The 19,793-nt window shown below is 39.1% G+C and overlaps 2 protein-coding genes across 4 annotated transcripts; both read right to left on the bottom strand.

Moving 5' to 3' along the window:
• Positions 1 to 900: 900 nt before the first annotated feature.
• LOC115676759 (cysteine-rich receptor-like protein kinase 44) lies at positions 901 to 4,799 on the bottom strand. Its single transcript, XM_030599744.2, has 5 exons — positions 4,499 to 4,799; positions 3,434 to 3,644; positions 3,090 to 3,327; positions 2,791 to 2,941; positions 901 to 2,062 (listed from the first exon to the last, which is right to left on the bottom strand). Exons 1-5 carry the CDS (start codon positions 4,730 to 4,732, stop codon positions 1,646 to 1,648), a joined length of 1,251 nt encoding a protein of 416 aa, XP_030455604.1. The 5' UTR covers positions 4,733 to 4,799; the 3' UTR covers positions 901 to 1,645.
• Positions 901 to 18,591, bottom strand: LOC115676760 (cysteine-rich receptor-like protein kinase 44). Of its 3 annotated transcripts, XR_008818302.1 has the most exons (7): positions 18,191 to 18,591; positions 17,085 to 17,295; positions 16,741 to 16,978; positions 16,442 to 16,592; positions 15,312 to 15,707; positions 14,869 to 14,911; positions 901 to 1,228 (listed from the first exon to the last, which is right to left on the bottom strand). XR_008818302.1 is itself a non-coding variant. In XM_056319250.1 (6 exons), the coding sequence occupies exons 1-5, from the start codon at positions 18,581 to 18,583 to the stop codon at positions 15,336 to 15,338; spliced, it is 1,365 nt and encodes a 454-aa protein (XP_056175225.1). In that variant the 5' UTR covers positions 18,584 to 18,591; the 3' UTR covers positions 14,412 to 14,934; positions 15,312 to 15,335. The 3 variants fall into 3 exon arrangements, 2 of the variants coding, with proteins under 2 accessions (XP_056175225.1, XP_030455605.2); XM_056319250.1 differs by lacking the exon at positions 901 to 1,228 and having other exon boundaries at positions 14,412 to 14,934; XM_030599745.2 differs by lacking the exon at positions 901 to 1,228 and having other exon boundaries at positions 14,412 to 14,911.
• Between the last annotated feature and the right edge of the window lie 1,202 nt (positions 18,592 to 19,793).

Here is a 19,793-nt window from a genome sequence, read left to right as displayed (position 1 = left end):
GCGACAGTGGGTCTGGTGGTGGTTGGGTCAAGCTACACCGGGTCGGCAATGAACCCGACGAACGCGTTTGATGGAAAAGCTCCGGCCGAACGAGAAGACGATGAATAGTAACTTCGAAGACGATCAACAGTAAACTCGCGATGAACAGTGCAATTTTTTCTTGAAAAAGACTATGAACAGTGCGATGAAAGTGATTTTGGACGGAAAAAAAAGTTTGGGATAAATGTGTCACAGAGTGCATAATTTGGGGTTTTTGGCGTCACAAAAAAATTTTGAGGTAAATGTGTCACATTGGGCATAGTTTGGGATTTTTGATAGTATTAACCCTTTTTCAAATTTTCAATTTTTGCTAGAAAAATATTTTCACGGAAAATGTTTTTGTTGACTCATTTTTCTAGGCGATCTACATGTCAAAAAATAAGGAAAAAGTTTCTTCCGAAAAATGTTTTCCGCAACACAAATAGAACCTTAGAATTTCCCCTAAAGTATGTAGCTAAATAGTTTAGGGATAATAACACAAATGGTCCCTAAACTTTGACCCAATGTGCAATGTGGTCTCCAAACTTTTAATTTATTCAATGTGGTCCCTAAACTTTAGCCTAATATTCAATGTGATGCCTAGGCTTTAGGTACATGTTCAATATAATCCCTGAATTATATGAAAATGTTCGGTGTAAATCCTGATCTTAAATTAATGAAAGGACTTAATTGAATATTTTCATATAGTTCAAGGACTAAATTAAACATGTACAAAAAATCTAGGCATCACAATAAACAAATTAAAAGTTTAGAGACCACATTGCATATTGACCTAAAATTCAAGGACTATTTGTGTCATTTTCCCAATAATTTACTAAAATTCTATGCTCAGCCAACGGCTAGAAGAAGCCGTGGGCAGGGCTAATTTTCCTCGGATGCAAGTTAGTGCTAATTTTCCCGGTCAGACCATGTCCATTCACTTTGGAATCATGCGCATCTGCGAACACCGGACATAAGTTTGAACCATCCGTTATCCAACAGTATTTCCTCGAGTATCCTATGAAACATGGCTTGTCTGCGGTGGAACTGAGAGACCATGAACGGATGCCGACAGAAACTTCAAGAAATCGGAACTGGAAGGACATCCTCCGGCCTAGAACTCAATCTGTGTCTACGGAGTGTACTTGGACTGTGGACATTCTCTTCGGCAACTCTGCAAACCGCGCGAAGCACCATGCTCTCCCGTAACCTCGTCGATGAATGGCTTCGACAACGATAAAAGAACGCATTTCCCGGAGATATGATAAGCCGATCACTTCAATTCAATGCGACAGCAACTCTTGTCAACATTAGTTCCCGTCGAAAAATAAAGGATGAACATCAATTGAGTAGGGTGTGACAGTGCAAGAGAATTTACAAAGAAGAGATGTTCTATTTTTCTCCATGTTGGCAGAAGTAATTGTATGTATGTCGACAATCAGTTAGAAGTGAACTAGTAGCAGTAGAAACAGGATTCTAGAATAGCTCTTCATGACTATCACCAGGAATGAACCCGATCCCTTCCGAAAAAGTTACATGAATATACTATGATTCCTAGAGCAGCCCATGATTCTATTTTCTTTTCTATAATCAACAAAAGAATTTCTAAAAAAATATTAGACTTGCTTTACATAATAAAGGAATCGTACATGCTGTAGCCTATCAAGCTGAGGATCTTGCCTTCATCAATGGAGGAAGTGGAGATTGAATTTCTAGAATACTCCTCGGTAAGGCTGCTACCGGTAGAAACTTTAGAAGCTCCAGTTTGGGTGCTGCTCGCATTAGTGTTGGTGAATGCGGAAGTCGCAGTAGTCGTCCAACGTCCCGTTCGCCCTTGAAGCCCAGGTTTTCCTGGTCCGGGCAATGTGAATGAATCACTAGAAAGCATGAGGTGCACCGAGTTCATATCCGGCCTTTCCGCATAACTTGCTTGACAGCATAGCAACCCTAGCTGAATACTCATTGCTGCCTCGTCAGGGTTGTATTTGGCGAGGCTTGAGTCCACCAGATCCAATGACTTCCCTTGCTGAAAGAGCTTCCATGTCTGCCAAAGGAATTGCGCGTGATGTTTAATTGACTCCGTGCATAGAAATGCAGTCCTTATTTTATATACGCATAGGAGAAAGAGAACAATATGCATTTGGAGATTAAGCTTAGGCAACTCATTAGAACAATGTCTATCTCATAACACAAGTTTTTCAATAAGTTCTAAAAGTTCATATTTCCAGACTTCTCCAGATTTTCACTACGGCTCTTGAGGGCCATTTTATTATCTGGCATTTACTTCGAATAACAAACATCTAAAGCACATCGTTGTTCAACGACAACAGATATTTCACTCTATTTGTTGATGCTTATACCTGAATTATGCAGATTTATTTCCTGATGTGTCTTCCATTTCCTAAAACACCCTGGAGAGAGAGAGAGAGAGAGAGAGAGAGAGAGAGATCTTGAGAATTGAATAGAAGTGAAGACATCTGATGAATCCGGCACACAGTTTGACAAAACAATATTAACTTGCATTTCTGCAATGGAATGCAAAATAAAAGTGCCAGATGTAATATATTCAAAGTAATGAAAATATGTCGCCTACCTCCATTCTACTAAAACACAGACAATATAAACCACTGCAACTCGTCAGGAACCAACCTAAACTAAAAGCAGATTAAGAACTTAATCTACCAAAGCCGAGTCAATCTCAGAAGTGTCGCCAGGCATTAATTCTCCAGTATAACAATCAATAATGGTACTTTATATGATCAAGCAACTTACATAACTCAGGAGGTCCGTTTTATCTCCACCGAGTTGGCTGTCATGATTCTTTCTCCCACTTACAATCTCTAACACCAGAACTCCGTAGCTAAAAACATCAGTTTTCACGGACAAATATCCACGCATTGCATATTCAGGAGCCATGTAACCACTACATCCCAAAACAAAAGGATCATTAGTTTCAATTGCATCATGAGTCAAGTCACGCAGAAGCATAAGAGTATGAGCGTTTTCCTGACCGCGTAAATGAGCAGTAATTAACCAATAAAATACGGAAGGAGAGCAATGTGACTACTTACTAATCCCCAGATATCTTGAATGTATTCAGATGCGTGTGATCGCCAGGAAAAAGCCTCGCCAAACCAAAATCTGAAATTTTGGGATTTAACTGATCATCAAGCAATATGTTACTAGCCTTAATGTCTCCATGGATAATCCTTTCAGGGGCTTCTTCATGCAGGTATAGCAGACCTCTCGCCACCCCAGTAATTATCCGGAACCGAGTTATCCAATCCAGCGACGCAGACTTTTCTTTAGCTGGAAAAGACAACTGAGTTAGCTCTACTTCCTGCTCAGATCTATGCTCAGTGAACCGGCAAGAGATTTATGTATCCTAGATCAGCTGATTAGGAGGAAGAATTACCAAAAAGGAAACGGTCAAGGCTCTTGTTTGACAGATACTCATAAACCAGCATCTTTTCCGGTCCTTCCACACAACAGCCCATCAGCATGACGAGGTTTCTGTGTTGAATTTTCAATAATAGCTTCACCTCGTTAGTGAATTCTCTCATTCCCTGTCTTGAAGTGAGAGACAGCTTCTTTACAGCTATTTCTTGGCCATTGGGCATCAACCCCTGGAAAAGAAAAGGCATGGAAACTACCAACATGCGTTCATATTGGACCGTGGAACCACCTTTCTAGTACAGTTTCGTTCAATTGAGAAACTGAAGTTAAAGTTGCTTAGGTTTCTCCCGTTGAACAGCAAAAAGGTCTAGTTTTTCCATGCGGAAAGTCGAAGGCAAAAGAACACCCGTAATTTTCGCAGTCGGGTGTTGAAGCATACAAACAGACAGCCCACGCAATATGCATCCAAAGCTCATACACCGGCGAAACCTCGTCATCAGAATCATCACTTCTCCGTTTGTTATACGAAGAACGAATGATTTGAAAAATATTTTCTTAAAAAATACTCTCTATCACGAATAAATAAAAAATATTTTTATAGTCCAAGGAAATATTCAAAACAAAAATTGTTGTCAAAAAATGAAAACTTTTTCCACAGATCGATTATTTCAAGCAACATAAGAGATCAATTTTAGGAAGATATTTTCTAAATCATTCCTTTTCCGTAAAAAAGGACTAAGTTTACTAATTTTTCTTTGCTACGAAAGTTCAGGCAGAATACTCAATTTCATATTGAACTCACAATCCACAATTCCAGCCCCACCATAAACCTGAAAGCAGAGGTGGGACGACTTGAAGCAGATCAAATCTCATTTTCACCGCAAAAAAAAAAAAAAAAAAAAAGCACGCGATTGTCCAAGATCGCCATTTTCAACCAGGCGAGAAAAGACGAAACGATTCAGCGACAGCACACAGGACTAATCCGTACGTCCGTCAAGACCGCGAATGCAAAAAGAATCGCGACAGAAAATACCTAAATCAAGACGGATCATCTACAAAATCCGAGGCTGAGAACTGCTCCTACCTTGAAAACGGGACCGAAACCGCCGTGACCGAGCTGGTTCAGCTCGGAGAAGAAGCCAGTGGCGACCTGGAGCGTCCGGTGGTCGAAGAAGAGGCTGGGGGAGGACTCGTCCCCGGCCTCCCCCTCCCCGGCCCTCCCGGCGCCGCCGCCGCCGCCGCAGGCCGCCGGTTTGTGCCTCTTGAGGCACGCGTAGAGGCTCGAGAAGATCGCCATCGCTCGCGCAAGACATGACATCGGCGGCGGCGGCGCGCAGGCGGTGGTCCGGCGAGAGGAGGAGGGGGAAGTTGGAATTTCGGGAGCGAATCGTCAGCGGCAGCGCGACGGAAGGGAAGAGTCGTTCGCAGTCGAAGTGGTTGCGCTTCGACGCGTGTACAGAGAGAATTGGTGGTTGACTTGACCTCGACGACTTATTACTTTAAAATTTAATTACTTTCCGGGAAAAAACACTCCCACCCATAAATTTGTTTTTGATTTTGATTTATTTGATTTAGGGTGCAATTTATAAAGATACTTTTTTTTAAAATAAAGTATTTTTTTATCTAAGAAAGAAATTCCAAATAGGGATACGTGCATTATAAGCCCTAAAATTTATCAAAAAAGATGCAATCGAGTCCTAAAACTTACAAAATATGCAATTGAGTTCTAAAACTTGTCAAATTAATTCAATTGAGTCCTAAAGTTAACACCGTCTAATTTACTAACGGAAAATGCTGACGTGGCGCTGATGTGTCTTATTTTATTGATTTCTTGAGACACGTGGCATCCAACAAGCGCCATGTCAGAAAAAGCTATAAAAATAATAAATTAAATTAGAAAAAGCTATAAAAAAAAAAAATGGAGAGCCTCACTGCCGAGCCCTTGCCAGTGGCCATCGCCACAGACGCCGGGAAGGTCTGGCGGAGGTCGCCTAGGCCTTCCCGAAGCTCGGTGACCCTCGTCGGATCTATCAAGGAATGCCTTGCTTGAGGCTGGCGACCTCCATTGGCCATCAACGAGGCACGGCAATGGCCAAGGGAGGGAAGAGGGAAAAAGAGAAAAAAAATAAAAAATATAATTAGAATTTTTTTTTTTCAAAATACCCCTTCCCCAACGGCTGGAGTAGTCACATGTTGGTCAGTCGGCCAAAAGTCCTTATTTGAGACGATTTGGCCACTTTTATACCTTTATTTGAGATTATTTGGTCATTTTAAGCCATTATTTGAAATAAAGTTTATTTTAGACACTTATTTGAGACTTTTCAAGCCATTATTTGAAATTTTCCCCAACAATAACGAGGAAGCTTTTTAGGGTCCGGTTCGTTAGTTTACAAAATTGATCCCGTATGTCACATGGACCATTAGATCAAAAGAAAAAAAAAACTTTGACCATTAGATGATTTTCGAAAAATATGACTTATGAACGTTTAAGGAGATTTACCGACTATATAAGATTGCTGATGTCACTAATCATAAAGAAAATGGTTAATACCATGAAAAACCCCAAACCGGTATACTTGTGACAATTTTATCACAAACTAAAGTTTTTTATCATAAAAAATTCCAAACTGGTAAACTTGTGACTTTACTTTCGATTACTTTTCGTTAAATTTTACCATCAAATTTCTGAGTTATATGACATGTGAAGTTGAAGGGTGTATCAATAGAGTTTTACCCCTCCGTTTATCACATGTGTATCAATTTGTGATTTTTCGTGGTATTAATCCAATTTACATAGAGTAAATTTATCACAAGTATATCGATTTGAGATTTTTCGTGGTATTAATCCTTAAAAAAAATTGAGTAACCGGAGGATGAGTACCCATTGATAAGGTTTTTAAGTTTACGTGTTGTAAAGGAATGTAATGAATGATTAATATAAAAGGAATAGATTTAAGGCTCCATTCATTTTCGGAAAGTTTAATGTTTTTGGAAAATATTTTTCAGGAAGCCATTTTGTAGAAAAATGATAATATTTTTTGGTGTTCGGTTGAAACTTAAAAACAAACTAGAAAATGTTTTCCACCATTTAGTATTTGATTTGATTTTTTAGTTATTTTTTATTTTAAAATCATATTTTCAAATTTTTTCTTTTTCTTTTGGCAAGGTCAAGCCTCACCGGCTTGTGGTGAGGCTCAAGGTCGCTTGTGGCGAGGCTCAAGGTCGCTTGTGGCTGATCACCGGTGGCACGGCGATGGCTGAGGAAGGAGCAAAAAGGAAAAAAGAAAGAAAAGAAAAAAATAAAATAAAATAATTAAAAACTTGATTTTTTTTAAAAAGGAAAAAAATACAAGGAAAATGTGTTTGGTGAAAGAAAGTGCTGGTCTAGAAGTGAAAGAAAGATAATGGAAGCGAAAAATATTTTCCTCACTTATGAACGTGTTTTTTTCATTGGTGGAAAATGTTTTTCTTGACTAGTTTATTTTTCATGAATCAAATGCCGAAAAATCCGGAAAACGTTTTCATGAAAATTATTTTTCATGAAAAGAACGAAGCCTAAGATACAATTATATTGTTTGTGCTTTTTCTTGATAAGTTATAAAGTTACAATATTCAACCTTATGAGATTTTTCAGTCCAAAAAAAAAGACCTTACGAGATTTCGACCTGAATTACTACATTCAAAAGATGGTTACTAATTTGTCATTTACAATGACCTATAGAAAAATTAGAATCATTGAGGACCATTACTAAGTATTGGTATCTTCATTTACGACAATTTGAGATATTTTACTGCACAAGTGATTAATTATTCGTATTAACATTTTGCTCTTACAAATTCTATAATGTTAAGACGTGATGCATGTGTGAGTTATGTTAGAGAAATCCAACATCGAAGAATTAGTGCAGTGTAGGACAGTTAATATACATCCCAGTTGGCTCATAATCCATTGACTTAAGCTTTTGAGTGAAAATAAGTCCGACTAAACATGTTAACATGCTCAAACTTGGGCTCTCTCTTGGTGATCTCTCAGAGCGAAAGGTATCGGGCTTCCGCTGCGCTCTTCCTGACTTATAGTTAAATGACCAATTTTCAAAGGTAACAATTAACTACAAGTACAAACGAGTTACTACCATTATAGTTAAATGACGACCCATAAATTATCGACAAGTGTAACCGATCTTACGATAATTTTATGTAAATTATGATAAATTCGAAAAAACGATAGCTAAACACAGCAACGGTCCCATTTCTCTACTCACCGAACCCTAAAAGTACCATAATAATGAACGAGTACCTTATTTTATTTACACGTTCGTACGAAAAAAACAAGGTACTTATTTATCAATAAAAAATACTAAATTTGCAACATATTAATCATAAATATCACGACAAAAACTAGATAAATTTCTCATTTGTTTTTTAACTTCAATAGCATCGATGAATTTTTTTTTGGGTAAAAAGAAAAATTTATATTAAGGTGTCTTTTTCTATCTCTAGACTATGAAATTCTACTGCGCTTATTGCAAATGATGTAAGCAATGACTCAAGTTGAGAAAATCAGGCCCTTGTTGGTGAAATTTTGTTTTCATTAGATTGATAAATGTGTTACGAAGCCTCCCTAATCCTGAAGGCTAACTCGAATCAAGTTCAGGGACAATATATAGTTTATGAAATAAATTGAATATATACCAAAAGTCTAGGAATCACATTTAAGTTCGGGGACGACATTGCACCTTAGCCTAAAGTTCATGGATCACATTGAATAAATTAAAAGTTCATGGACCACATTGCACGTTAGGTTAAAATTCAGGAACTATTTGCGTCATTTCCCTAATATAAAACATGAATCATAGGACTTCGTTCCTCATTCATCCTAAAAGATTACTTCAAATTTTAACCACCTAAAAACAAAACAAATGGTTTAGGGTCAGTCCAGGATCGATTTGCTGGTTCGGTTCAGCACCCTGACCCTAAAACCAGATTGCATAGTTCCAGCTCCCAATTTTTGGGCTAGATTGTTTCCCGCGGGAATCGGGCCAACTTGACCTGCACAATTCTAGTCCGATCTGATTCCACGGTCTACCTCAGACCGGTGCTCACGCGGGTCCTCTTGGCACCGCTGCGACACGCCGGCTTGAGCCTCTTGAGGCACCTATAGAGGCTGGAGAAGATCGCCATCGGTTGCTCAAGACAAGACATTGGCGGATCGGGGCTCCCGGTCGCTCGGACCGAAGTTGGTAGCGACGACGCGCGTGCGGATCGCGAGGTGGTCCGACGAGAGGAGGTCGAAGTTGAATTTCCAAGCGAATCGTCCACGACGGAAGAGTCGTTCGCAGTCGAAGAGGTTGCCTTCGAGCTTCGCATAAATGGAATATGACGAGACGACGCGGGTGAGAGTTGGTGGTTGACTTGACCTTGACCACTCATTACTTTCCAGGAAAACACACTCCCACTCATAAATTTTCTTTTAATTTAATTTATTTAGACTCCATTTATTTCTCGAAAAATAAAAAAATTTAAAAAATATTTTTTATATTACTTGAAATAATTAGTCAATAAAAAATAGTTGGGTTAATATTACGAAAAACTCCAAATTGGTACATCTGTGATAAATTTACCCTAAACTAATTTTTTAACCACCAAAAACCCCAAACTAATTTTTTGACCACAAAAAATCTCAAATTGGTACATTTGTGACAAATTTACCTTTCGTTAGTTTCCATTAAATTGGATTAATATCCAAAAAAATCACAAATTGATACACATGTGACAAACGAATGGTAAAACCCAAAATCAGTATATCTGTTAACTGTCGCGTGTAATTTAACAAAGCAATTTGACAATAAAATTTAACGAAAACTTATGAGGGGTAAATTTGTCATAAGTATACAAATTTTGGGTTTTTTGTGGTCAAAAAATTAATTTGGGGTAAATTTATCACAGGCAAAAATAGTTTCATCATCAATAATAATTTATGTCTACACATTTTTGTGGACGGTAAAATATTTTATGTTAATTCATTTTGTAAGCGATACAAGTGATCATTTTTAGGAAAGTATTGTTTAAATCCTTTTATTTTTCGCAAAACATATACACCCTAAATTGATAACGAGTAAGAAAGTTTACATGGTCCTGAAGGCTCACTCAATTTCTTTTCCAATAGTATTTTTCTTATTTAGTTGATGACTTTTTTGCTTAAGCCTCATTTTAAATAAAAGTTGTGTGTTTATAAAAAATGACAAAAAAAAAAAGATTAGTAAAGAAATAACGTCGTGCTATTTATGGTATAAATTGTACAAGAGCGATCTAAATAATTACGTGATAAAAAATAGGGTTATTCGATTAGTCCTGAACTTATTGTACGAGTGCCAATTTAAATTTAAACATTTTAGTTGGCCAATTTAATACTAAATCTTTGTATGAAATTTTGATGTAGCTCTTCGGTTAATTTTTGCTGGAAATCACTAACTTTGACAGTCTAGTTGTTGTCGGCCGTGCTACGTGGCACACTTTCACGTTAGTGATTTCTGGCAAATTGACTAAAAGGACTATATTGGAATTCAACGTAAAAGTTTATGACTCAATTGAAAAAATTAAAATATTTAAAATTGAATTGACATTTGATAAATATGTTTAAGATTGATTGAACAATTTCCCCTCAAGAAAATGTTTAAACCAAACTTTGAATCCACGAAAGATTGGTGAGATATTAGAGAAGCTATGTTTGTGATTTTAAAACACCATCTTTGAATATTGCTTATTAATATATTTCCATCATGAATAGGTCCACTTCGATTGACATTAGTTTTTTGGGAGTAGATGGACATTAGTTTGAAAAGCCAGATCAGAATAACTTTTAACTCAAATTGTCATTTTTTAAAGGGTTAATACCAGGAAAAACTCTCAACTGATATATTTGTGACAAATTTACCTTAAACTAATTTTTTTTACCACAAAAAACCCTAAACTGGTACACCTGTGACAAATTTACACCAAACTAATTTTTTAACCACCAAAAACCCCAAATTGATATACTTGTGACAAATTTGCCCTGCATTAAATTGGATTAATATCACGAAAAATCATAAATTGGTAAATCTATGACAAATAGAGAGGTAAAACTCTAAATTGGTATACTCGTTAACTGCTACGTGTCATCCAACTCAGCAATTTGACAGTAAAATTTAATGGAAACTAAAGAAGGGTAAATTTGTCATAGGTGTACCAGTTTGGGGTTTTTTGTGGTCAAAAAATTAGTTTGGAGTAAATTTGTCACAAGTGTATTAGTTTAGAGTTTTTCGTGATATTAACCCTTAATATATTTTTCCATCATGAATAGGTCCACTTCGACGGGCATTAGTTTTTGGGAAAATTTCAAATAATGACCCGAAGTGCCCTCATTTTCTCAAATAAAGGATCTGAAATGGATTTTGTGTCAAATAAGGACATGAAGTGCTCTCTTTTCCTCAAATAAGAGCTTGAAGTGGTTATAACAGTTTCAAATAAAGGCCTCACTCTATCAGCTCGCCGGCCGGCCAAATTTTCCGACCGATCAAGGGCATTTTCATCCAAAAATAATTTAAATATAAATTTTAATAAAATAAATAAATAAATAAATAACAGGGGAGGGCTAGGAGGGCTCGCCCGCCTATGTCCGCCGGCGCTTCAGCGAGGGCCGGCGACCCTCGCTGACCAGAGGTGAGGGCCTGGTGGCCCTCGCTAGAACCGGGAGGGTCGGGAGACCCTCTCTCAAACCTGGGCGAGGGCCGCCAAACCTATGCAACGGCCGAGGGCCCTCCCGCAAACTTGGGCGAGGGCCGGCGACCCTCGCCAGATTTGGGAGAGGGTCGCCCGACCCTCTCGATTCTGGCCAGGGCCACCAGGCCCTCACCTCTAACTGGCGAGGGTCGCCGGCCCTTGCTGAAGCGCCGGCGACCCTGCCAGCCATGGCCGCCGCACCACTGGTGATGGGACGGCGGCTACAGGCAGGGGAGGGCTGGCCCTCCCCCTGTTTTTTTATTTTAAATTTTTTGAGTTTTTTTATGGAAAAAAACCACAAAAGGAAAGAAAGAAAGAAAAAAATTAAAAGACAAAAATGCCCTCGACTTCGGTAAGGCTATGCCCTTTTTTGAGACTAAGATAACCACTTCAAGCCCTTTTTTGAGACAATGTTTACTTCAGATCCTTATTTAAGAAAATGAGGGCACTTCATATTCTTATTTGACACAAGGTTCACTTCATGTCTTTATTTAAGAAAATGAGAGCACTTTGGGTATTTATTTGAAATTTTCCCTTAGTTTTTTAAGAAGTAGGTGGACATTAGTTTGAAAAGTCAGATCAGAATAACCATTTGAATCAAAGTTGTCATTTTTTTTGAATTAGTCATTTAATCAACGTAGGTTAATTAAATTCAAGGTGGCTAATTTGGGTCGGAGACCTTTATGAATAATAAAATATATGCTCAATTGTTTTTTTTTTCTCAAAGTTGTTTTTCCATCTCAACCTCTGATTTGTCCCACGTTGGTGAGATTTGAAAAATTTTGAACTGGGTTGTAGAGAAAAGGGTCTCATTGGACAGTTACAGAGCGCCCCTCCACTCCCAATGAATTTAATAATCAAGGAAACCCAAATTGAAAAAGATGAAAAAACAAGAAAAGGGAGAAGGTGATGATGAGGTAGGTCAATGCTTGCAAGAAAGCGAGGCTAATAAGTCTAAGAAAAGGCAAGAGACTTGGGAGGAATCACGTTAGATTCAGGAAGCAATCCACTGATTGGCTTGCCTCGAATTATAAAAACTAAGGAAAGGGAAAGGGTGGAGCCTTGCTTTTTCTTGATGGTTGCGGGACGTTCGTGTCTCTTTCGGCGAAGATGCTTCTTGTTCACGTCTATCCATCTGGAGAGAGAAGAGAAGTTGGCAAAGAGACGAGAGAGAGAGAGAGAGAAAGAGGAACGACTCCAGTAAAAATGCGTTCGACTTTTGTCGGTCTGATGATGAAGGTGCCCCGACAGTTCTGCAATTATGGCGCCATGTGCGAGATGTAATATTCATTCATAATTTCAAGGGTTAAAGCCGATTCTTCTTCTTCTTCCTTTTTTACAGTTATTACTTTTAATTATTTTTTTTAGGAGTGAAAGCTAAGGAATGAGAGCAATGCAATGGATAGGAAAGCTTGATTTACAAAGTGATGCGACGGGTTCTTATTGAGCGTTTAAATGGACCCATAAATTTTACGGAACGGTCATAATTTGTCGTGTCGTTCCACTTCTTTGGAACCAATTTGGCAAAGTGTGCTTTTTTGGATTTAGAATGCACTAGGTGGCTATTGACCTTAATTCAACCTAGTAATTTGCAGATTTGAGATCTGATCATCCCTCGATTCACATGCTCATAATGATCTCGAAGATTAGGCTCGTGCTTCTATGGCTAAAGCCTTGCAGGCACATATAGATAGGGCGGTTTATGTGCATTCCGAAGATTGGTTGAGTCAAAAGCTTGGATATCCTGCGTTGTAAGAAAAAAAAATATCATCAATGCCAATGTGTACCATCTTGCGGGGATATGATTAGAATTGCATTACTCATTGGTAGAGTTATGTGACCGTTCACCAGAGAAACATTTCGGATAAGTAGTTTAAATTCGAATTGTATCTCAAATTTTAGCGGGAAAGTAGGAAGAATGGACAAAGTACCGTGAGAATGAGAGATGAGGGAATTAAGTCAAAGGATAGATAAATATAAGTTTAGGGAGGGTGGAAAAAGAATATTCAATTTGGCTCTGTTTGTTTTGTGAAAAATATGATATTTCAGGAAAATAATTTCCGGAAAATCATTTTCCAAGAAAATGATAATATTTTTCGGTATTTGATTGAAACCTAATAATGAAGTAGAAAAAATTTTCCGTTGTTTGGTAAAATCGACAAACATTATTCAAGCACTAGTAACTGGCGCATGGGCAACCAAGGAACTCGGCATGGGCACTGGGGTCTCAAGCCCAAATCCCCGACTTTTGCACATGGGCATGGACACTGATCTTGGGTCCATTGAAACCAAGCCCAAGAACTTGGTGCCCGTGCCTGGCTCCGTAGCACACCAGCCTGAGTCTATAGAGGTCGGGTCCAAGTCCCTGGTGGCTAAGCCTGGGTCCATCAAGGTTGAGCCCCGTACCCCAGCACCTAAGACCTAATAGACCCTTGCGCCCAAGCCTAGGTCAATCGAGGCCAGGCCTTTAACCCGGCACCCGGGCCTCTAACCTGCGCTTGGACCTAGGTCCATCAAGGTCGAGCTCAAGACCTTGGAGTCCACGCTCGAGTCTATCGAGGCCAAGGCTCAATCCCTAGCACCCAGGCTTGGGCCCGAGTGCTGGGGACTCGACCCTACTGCCAAGGGCCTAGGAATAAGTGTTGGGGCTTCTATGCCCAAGAGCAAACTTTTTAATTCAAGTGCCGATACATAGTCATATTTTTAAAAATTATTTTCGCTTTTTTAAAGAGAATCATTTTTCAAAATTTAAATTTTTGCTAGACAAACATTTTCCGTCGATTAGAAAAATATTTTCACGGAAAATGTTTTATGTTGACTCATTTTTCTAAGCGATCTAAATGCCAAAAAATAAGGAACAAGTTTCTTTCGAAAAATGTTTTCCGCAACATAAATGAAACCTTAGAATTTCCCCTAAAGTATGTAGCTAAATAGTTTAGGGATATTTTTAGCAAAAATATATATATAGTTTAGGAATAATGACACAAATGGTCCATAAACTTTGACCTAATGTACAATGTGATCCCTAAACTTTTAATTTGTTTAATATGATCTTGAACTTTAGCCTAATATTTAATGTGGTGCCTAGACTTTTGGTACATGTTCAATGTAATTCCTAAACTATATGAAAATGTTCAATGTAGACCCTGATGTTAAATTAACGAAAGGACTTAATTGAATATTTTCATATAATTCAAGAACTAAATTGAACAAGTATCAAAAGTCTAGGCATCACATTGATTAAATTAAAAGTTCAGAGACCATATTCCACATTGACCCAACATTCAAGGACTTTTTGTGTCATTTTCCCAATAATTTATTAAAATTCTATGCTCATCCAACGGTTAGAAGAGGCCATGGGCATCACTAATTTTCCTCAGATGCAAGTTAGTGCTAATTTTCCCGGTCAGACCATGTCCATTCACTCTGGAATCAAGCGCACCCGCGAACACCGGAAATAAGTTTGAACCATCCGTTATCCAACAGTATTGCCTCAAGTATCCTATGAAACATGGCTTGTCTGGGGTGGAACTGAGAGACCATGAACGGATGCTGACAGAACTTCAAGAAATCGGAACTGGAAGGACACCCTCCGGCCTAGAACTCAATCTGTGTCTACAGAGTGTACTTGAACTGTGGACATTCTCTTCGGCAACTCTGCAAACCGCGCGAAGCACCATGCTCTCCCGTAACCTCGTCAATGAACGGCTTCCACAACAATAAAACAATGCATTTCCCAGAGATATTATAAGCCAATCACTTCAATTCAATGCGACAGCAACTCTTGTCAACAATAGTTCCCACCGAAAAATAAAGGATGAACATCAATTGAGTAAGGTGTGACAGTGCAAGAGAATCCACAAAGAAGAGATGTTCTATTTTTCTCCATGTCGGCAGAAGTAATCGTATGCATGTTGACAATCAGTTAGAAGTGAACCAGTAGGAGTAGAAACAGGATTCATTCTAGACTAACTCTTCATGACTATCACCAGTAATGTACCCGATCCCTTCCGAAAAAGTTACATGAATATACTATGATTCCTAGAGCACCCCGCGATTCTATTTTCTTTTCTATAATCAACAAAAGAATTTCTAAAAAAATATTAGACTTGCTTTACATAATAAAGGAATCTTACATGCTCTAGCCTATCAAGCTGAGGTCATCTGCCTTCATCAATGGAGGAAATGGAGATTGAATTTCTAGAATACTCCTCAATAAGGCTGCTACCAGTAGAAACTTTAGTAGCTCCAGTTTGGGTACTGCTCGCATTAGTGTTGGTGAATGCGGAAGTCGTAGTAGTCGTCCAACGTCCCGTTCGCCCTTGAAGCCCAGGTTTTCCTGGTCTGGGCAATGTGAATGAATCACTAGAAAGCATGAGGTGCACCGAGTTCATATCCGGCCTTTCCACATAACTTGCTTGACAGCATAGCAACCCAAGCTGAATACTCATTGCTGCCTCATCAGGGTTGTATTTGGCGAGGCTTGAGTCCACTAGATCCAATGACTTCCCTTGCTGAAAGAGCTTCCATGTCTGCCAAAGGAATTGCGCGTGATGTTTAATTGACTCCGCGCATAGAAATGCAGTCCTTATTTTATATATGCATAGGAGAAAGAGAACAATATGCATTTGGAGATTAAGCTTCGGCAACACATTAGAACAATGTCTATCTCATAACACAAGTTTTTCAATAAGTTCTAAAAGTTCAGATTTCCAGACTTCTCCAGCTTTTCACTACGGCTCTTGAGGGCCATTTTATTATCTGGCATTTACTTTGAATGACATGCATCTAAAGCACATCGTTGTTCAACAACAACAGATATTTCACTCTATTTGTTGATGCTTGTAACAGAATTATGCAGATTTATTTCCTGATGCGTCTTCCATTTCCTAAAACACCCTGGTGAGAGAGAGAGAGATAGTGAGAGAGAGAGAGAGAGATCTCCTTGAGAATTGAATAGAAGTGAAGACATCTGATGAATCCGGCACTCAGTTTGACGAAACAATATTAACTTGCATTTCCGCAATGGAATGGAAAATAAAAGAGCCAGATGTAATATATTCAAAGTAATGAAAATATGTCACCTACCTCCATTCTACTAAAACACGGACAATATAAACCACTGCAACTCGTCAGGAACCAACCTAAACTAAAAGCAGATTAAGAACTTAATCTACAAAGCCGAGTCAATCTCAGAAGTGTCACCAGGCATTAATTCTCCAGTATAACAATGAATAACAGTACTTTATATGATCAAGCAACTTACATAACTCAGGAGGTCCGTTTTTTCTCCACCGAGTTGGCTGTCATGATTCTTTCTCCCACTTACAATCTCTAACACCAGAACTCCGTAGCTAAAAACGTCAGTTTTCACGGACAAATATCCACGCATTGCATATTCAGGAGCCATGTAACCACTACATCCCAAAACAAAAGGATCATTAGTTTTAATTGCATCACGACTCAAGACAAGCAGAAGCATAAGAGTACGGGCGTTTTCCTGACCGCGTAAATGAGCAGTAATTAACCAATAAAATACGGAAGGAGAGCAATGTGACTACTTACTAAGTCCCGGATATCTTAAATGTATTCAGATGCGTGTCATCACCAGGAAAAAGCCTCGCCAAACCAAAATCTGAAATTTTGGGATTCAACTGATCATCAAGCAATATGTTACTAGCCTTAATGTCTCTATGGATAATCCTTTCAGGGGCTTCTTCATGCAGGTATAGCAGACCTCTTGCCACCCCAGTAATTATTCGGAACCGAGTTATCCAATCCAGTGACGCAGCCTTTTCTTTAGCTGGAAAAGACAACTGAGTTAGCTCTACTTCCTGCTCAGATCTAGGCTCAGTGAACCGGCAAGAGATTTATGTATCCTAGACCAGCTGATTAGGAGGAAGAATTACCAAAAAGGAAACAGTCAAGGCTCCTGTTTGACAGATACTCATAAACCAGCATCTTTTCCGGTCCTTCCACACAACAGCCCATCAGCATGACGAGGTTTCTGTGCTGAATTTTCAATAATAGTTTCACCTCGTTAGTGAATTCTCTCATTCCCTGTCTTGAAGTGAGAGACAGCTTCTTTACAGCTATTTCTTGGCCATTGGGCATCAACCCCTGGAAAAGAAAAGGTATGGAAACTATCAACATGCGTTCATATTGGACTGTGGAACCACCTTTCTAGTACAGTTTCATTTGATTGAAAACCGAAGTTAAAGTTGCTTAGGTTTCTCCTGTTGAACAGCAAAAAGGTCTAGTTTTTCCATGCGGAATGTCAAAGGCAAAAGAACACCCGTACTTTTCGCAGTCGGGTGTTGAACCATACAAACAGACAGCCCACTCAATATGCATCCGAAGCTCATACACCGGCAAAACCTCGTCATCGAAATCATCACTAGTCCGTTTGTTATATGGAAAATGGATAATTTGAAAAATATTTTCTTAAAAATAACTATTTGTATCGCTTACAAAAATGAACAAACGAAAAATATTTTTATCGTCCACGGAAATATTCAAAACAAAAATTGGTGTCAAAAAATGAAAACTTTTTCCGCGGATCGATTATTTCAAGCAACGTAAGAGATCAATTTTAGGAAGATATTTTCCAAATCATTCCTTTTCCGTGAAACAAAAGGCCTAAGTTTACTAATTTTTCTTCGCTACGAAAGTTTAGGCAGAAACATTCTGAAAAGGAAGACACCATCACGATACAGAACACTCGATTTCATATTGAACTCACAATCCACGATTCCAGTCCCACCATAAACCTGAAAGCAGAGGTGGGACGACTTGAAGCAGATCAATCTCATTTCGCGACAAAAGGTAGCACGCGATTGTCCGAGATCGTCATTTTCAACCAGGCGAGGAAAAACGAATCGATACAGCGACAGAATACAGGACTAATCCGTACGTTCGTCAAGACCGCGAACGCCAAAAAACCATGGCGACAAAAAAAAATACCTAAATCAAGGCGGATCACCTACAAAATCCGAGGCGGAGAACTGTTTCCTACCTTGAAAACGGGACCGAAACCGCCGTGACCGAGCTGGTTCAGCTCGGAGAAGAAGCCAGTGGCGACCTGGAGCGTCCGGAGGTCGAAGAAGAGGCTGGGGGAGGACTCGTCCTCAACTTCCTCCTCCCCGGCCCTCCCGGCGCCGCCGCCGCCGCAGGCCGCCGGCTTGTGCCTCTTGAGGCACGCGTAGAGGCTCGAGAAGATCGCCATCGCTCGCGCAAGACATGACATCGGCGGGCCGGAGATGGCGGAGGCGGCGGCGCGCAGGCGGTGGTCCGGCGAGAGGAGGAGGCGGAAGTTGGAATTTCCGGAGCAAATCGTCAGCTCGACGGAAGGGAAGAAACGTTCGCAGTCGAAGTAGTTGCGCTTCGAGCTTCGCATAAATGGAAGCATGACGAGACGACGCGTGTAGACAGAGAATTGGTGGTTGACTTGACCGCGACGACTTATTACTTTAAAATTTAATTACTTTCCGGGAAAAAACACTCCCACCCATAAATTTGTTTTTGATTTTGATTTATTTGATTTAGGGTGCAATTTATAAAGATACTTTTTTTTTTAAAATAAAGTATTTTTTTTATCAATAATAAGAAAGAAATTCCAAATTGGGATATGTGCACCAGAAGTCCTAAAACTTGTCACAAAAGTGCCATTGAGTTCTAAAACTTGCAAAATGTGCAATCGAGTCCTAAAATTTATCAAATTGATTCAATCTAGTCCTAAGGTTAACACCGTCTAATTTACTAACGGAAAATGCTGACGTGACGCTAACGTATCTTATTTTATTAATTTCTTGAGACACGTGGCGTCCAATAAGTTCCACGTCAGAAAAAAATAAAAATAATAAATTGAATTAGAAAAAGCTCAAAAAAAATAATAGAGAGCCTCACCACCAAGCCATTGCCAGTGGCCATCGCCACAGACACCAGGAAGGGGTGGCGAAGGTCGCCTAGGCCTTCCTGCAGCTCGGCGACCCTCGCCGAATCAATAGAGGAATGCCCTCGCCTGAGGCTGGCGACCTCCATTGGCCATCGACGAGGCACAACAATGGCCAAGGGAGGGAAGAGGGAAAAAGAGAAAAAAAAAGTAAAGTAAAATAATAAAAAATATAATTAGAATTTTTCTTTTCAAATACCCCTCCTCCGATGGCCAGAGTAGTCACATGATGGCCAATCGGCCAAAAGTTCTTATTTGAGACGATTTGGCCACTTTATACCTTTATTTGAGATGATTTGGCCATTTTAAGCCCTTATTTGAAATAAAGTCCACTTTAGGCACTTATTTCAGACAATGAGGGCATTTCGGGCCCTTATTTGAAATTTTCCCCAATAATAACGAAGAAGCTTTTTAGGGTTCGATTCCGCAGTTTATGGAATCGATCCCGTATGTCACATGGACCATTAGATCAAAAGAAAAAAAAACTTTGACCATCGGATGATTTTTGAAAAAGAATGACTTACCAACGTTTAAGGAGATTTACCAACTATATAAGATTGCTGATGTCACTAATCATAAAAGAAAATCGTTAATACTATGAAAAACCCCAAACCAGTACACTTGTGACAATTTTATCACAAACTAAAATTTTGACCATAAAAAATCT

The sequence above is a fragment of the Syzygium oleosum genome, unplaced genomic scaffold, assembly GCF_021117445.2.
Source record: "Syzygium oleosum isolate NSW1041296 unplaced genomic scaffold, Sole_v2.1 Sole_v2.17, whole genome shotgun sequence".
In the NCBI taxonomy this organism is placed as follows: domain Eukaryota; kingdom Viridiplantae; phylum Streptophyta; class Magnoliopsida; order Myrtales; family Myrtaceae; genus Syzygium; species Syzygium oleosum.
The sequence above is the reverse complement of the archived record's forward strand: the minus strand, read 5'-3'. Positions and strand labels throughout refer to the sequence as shown.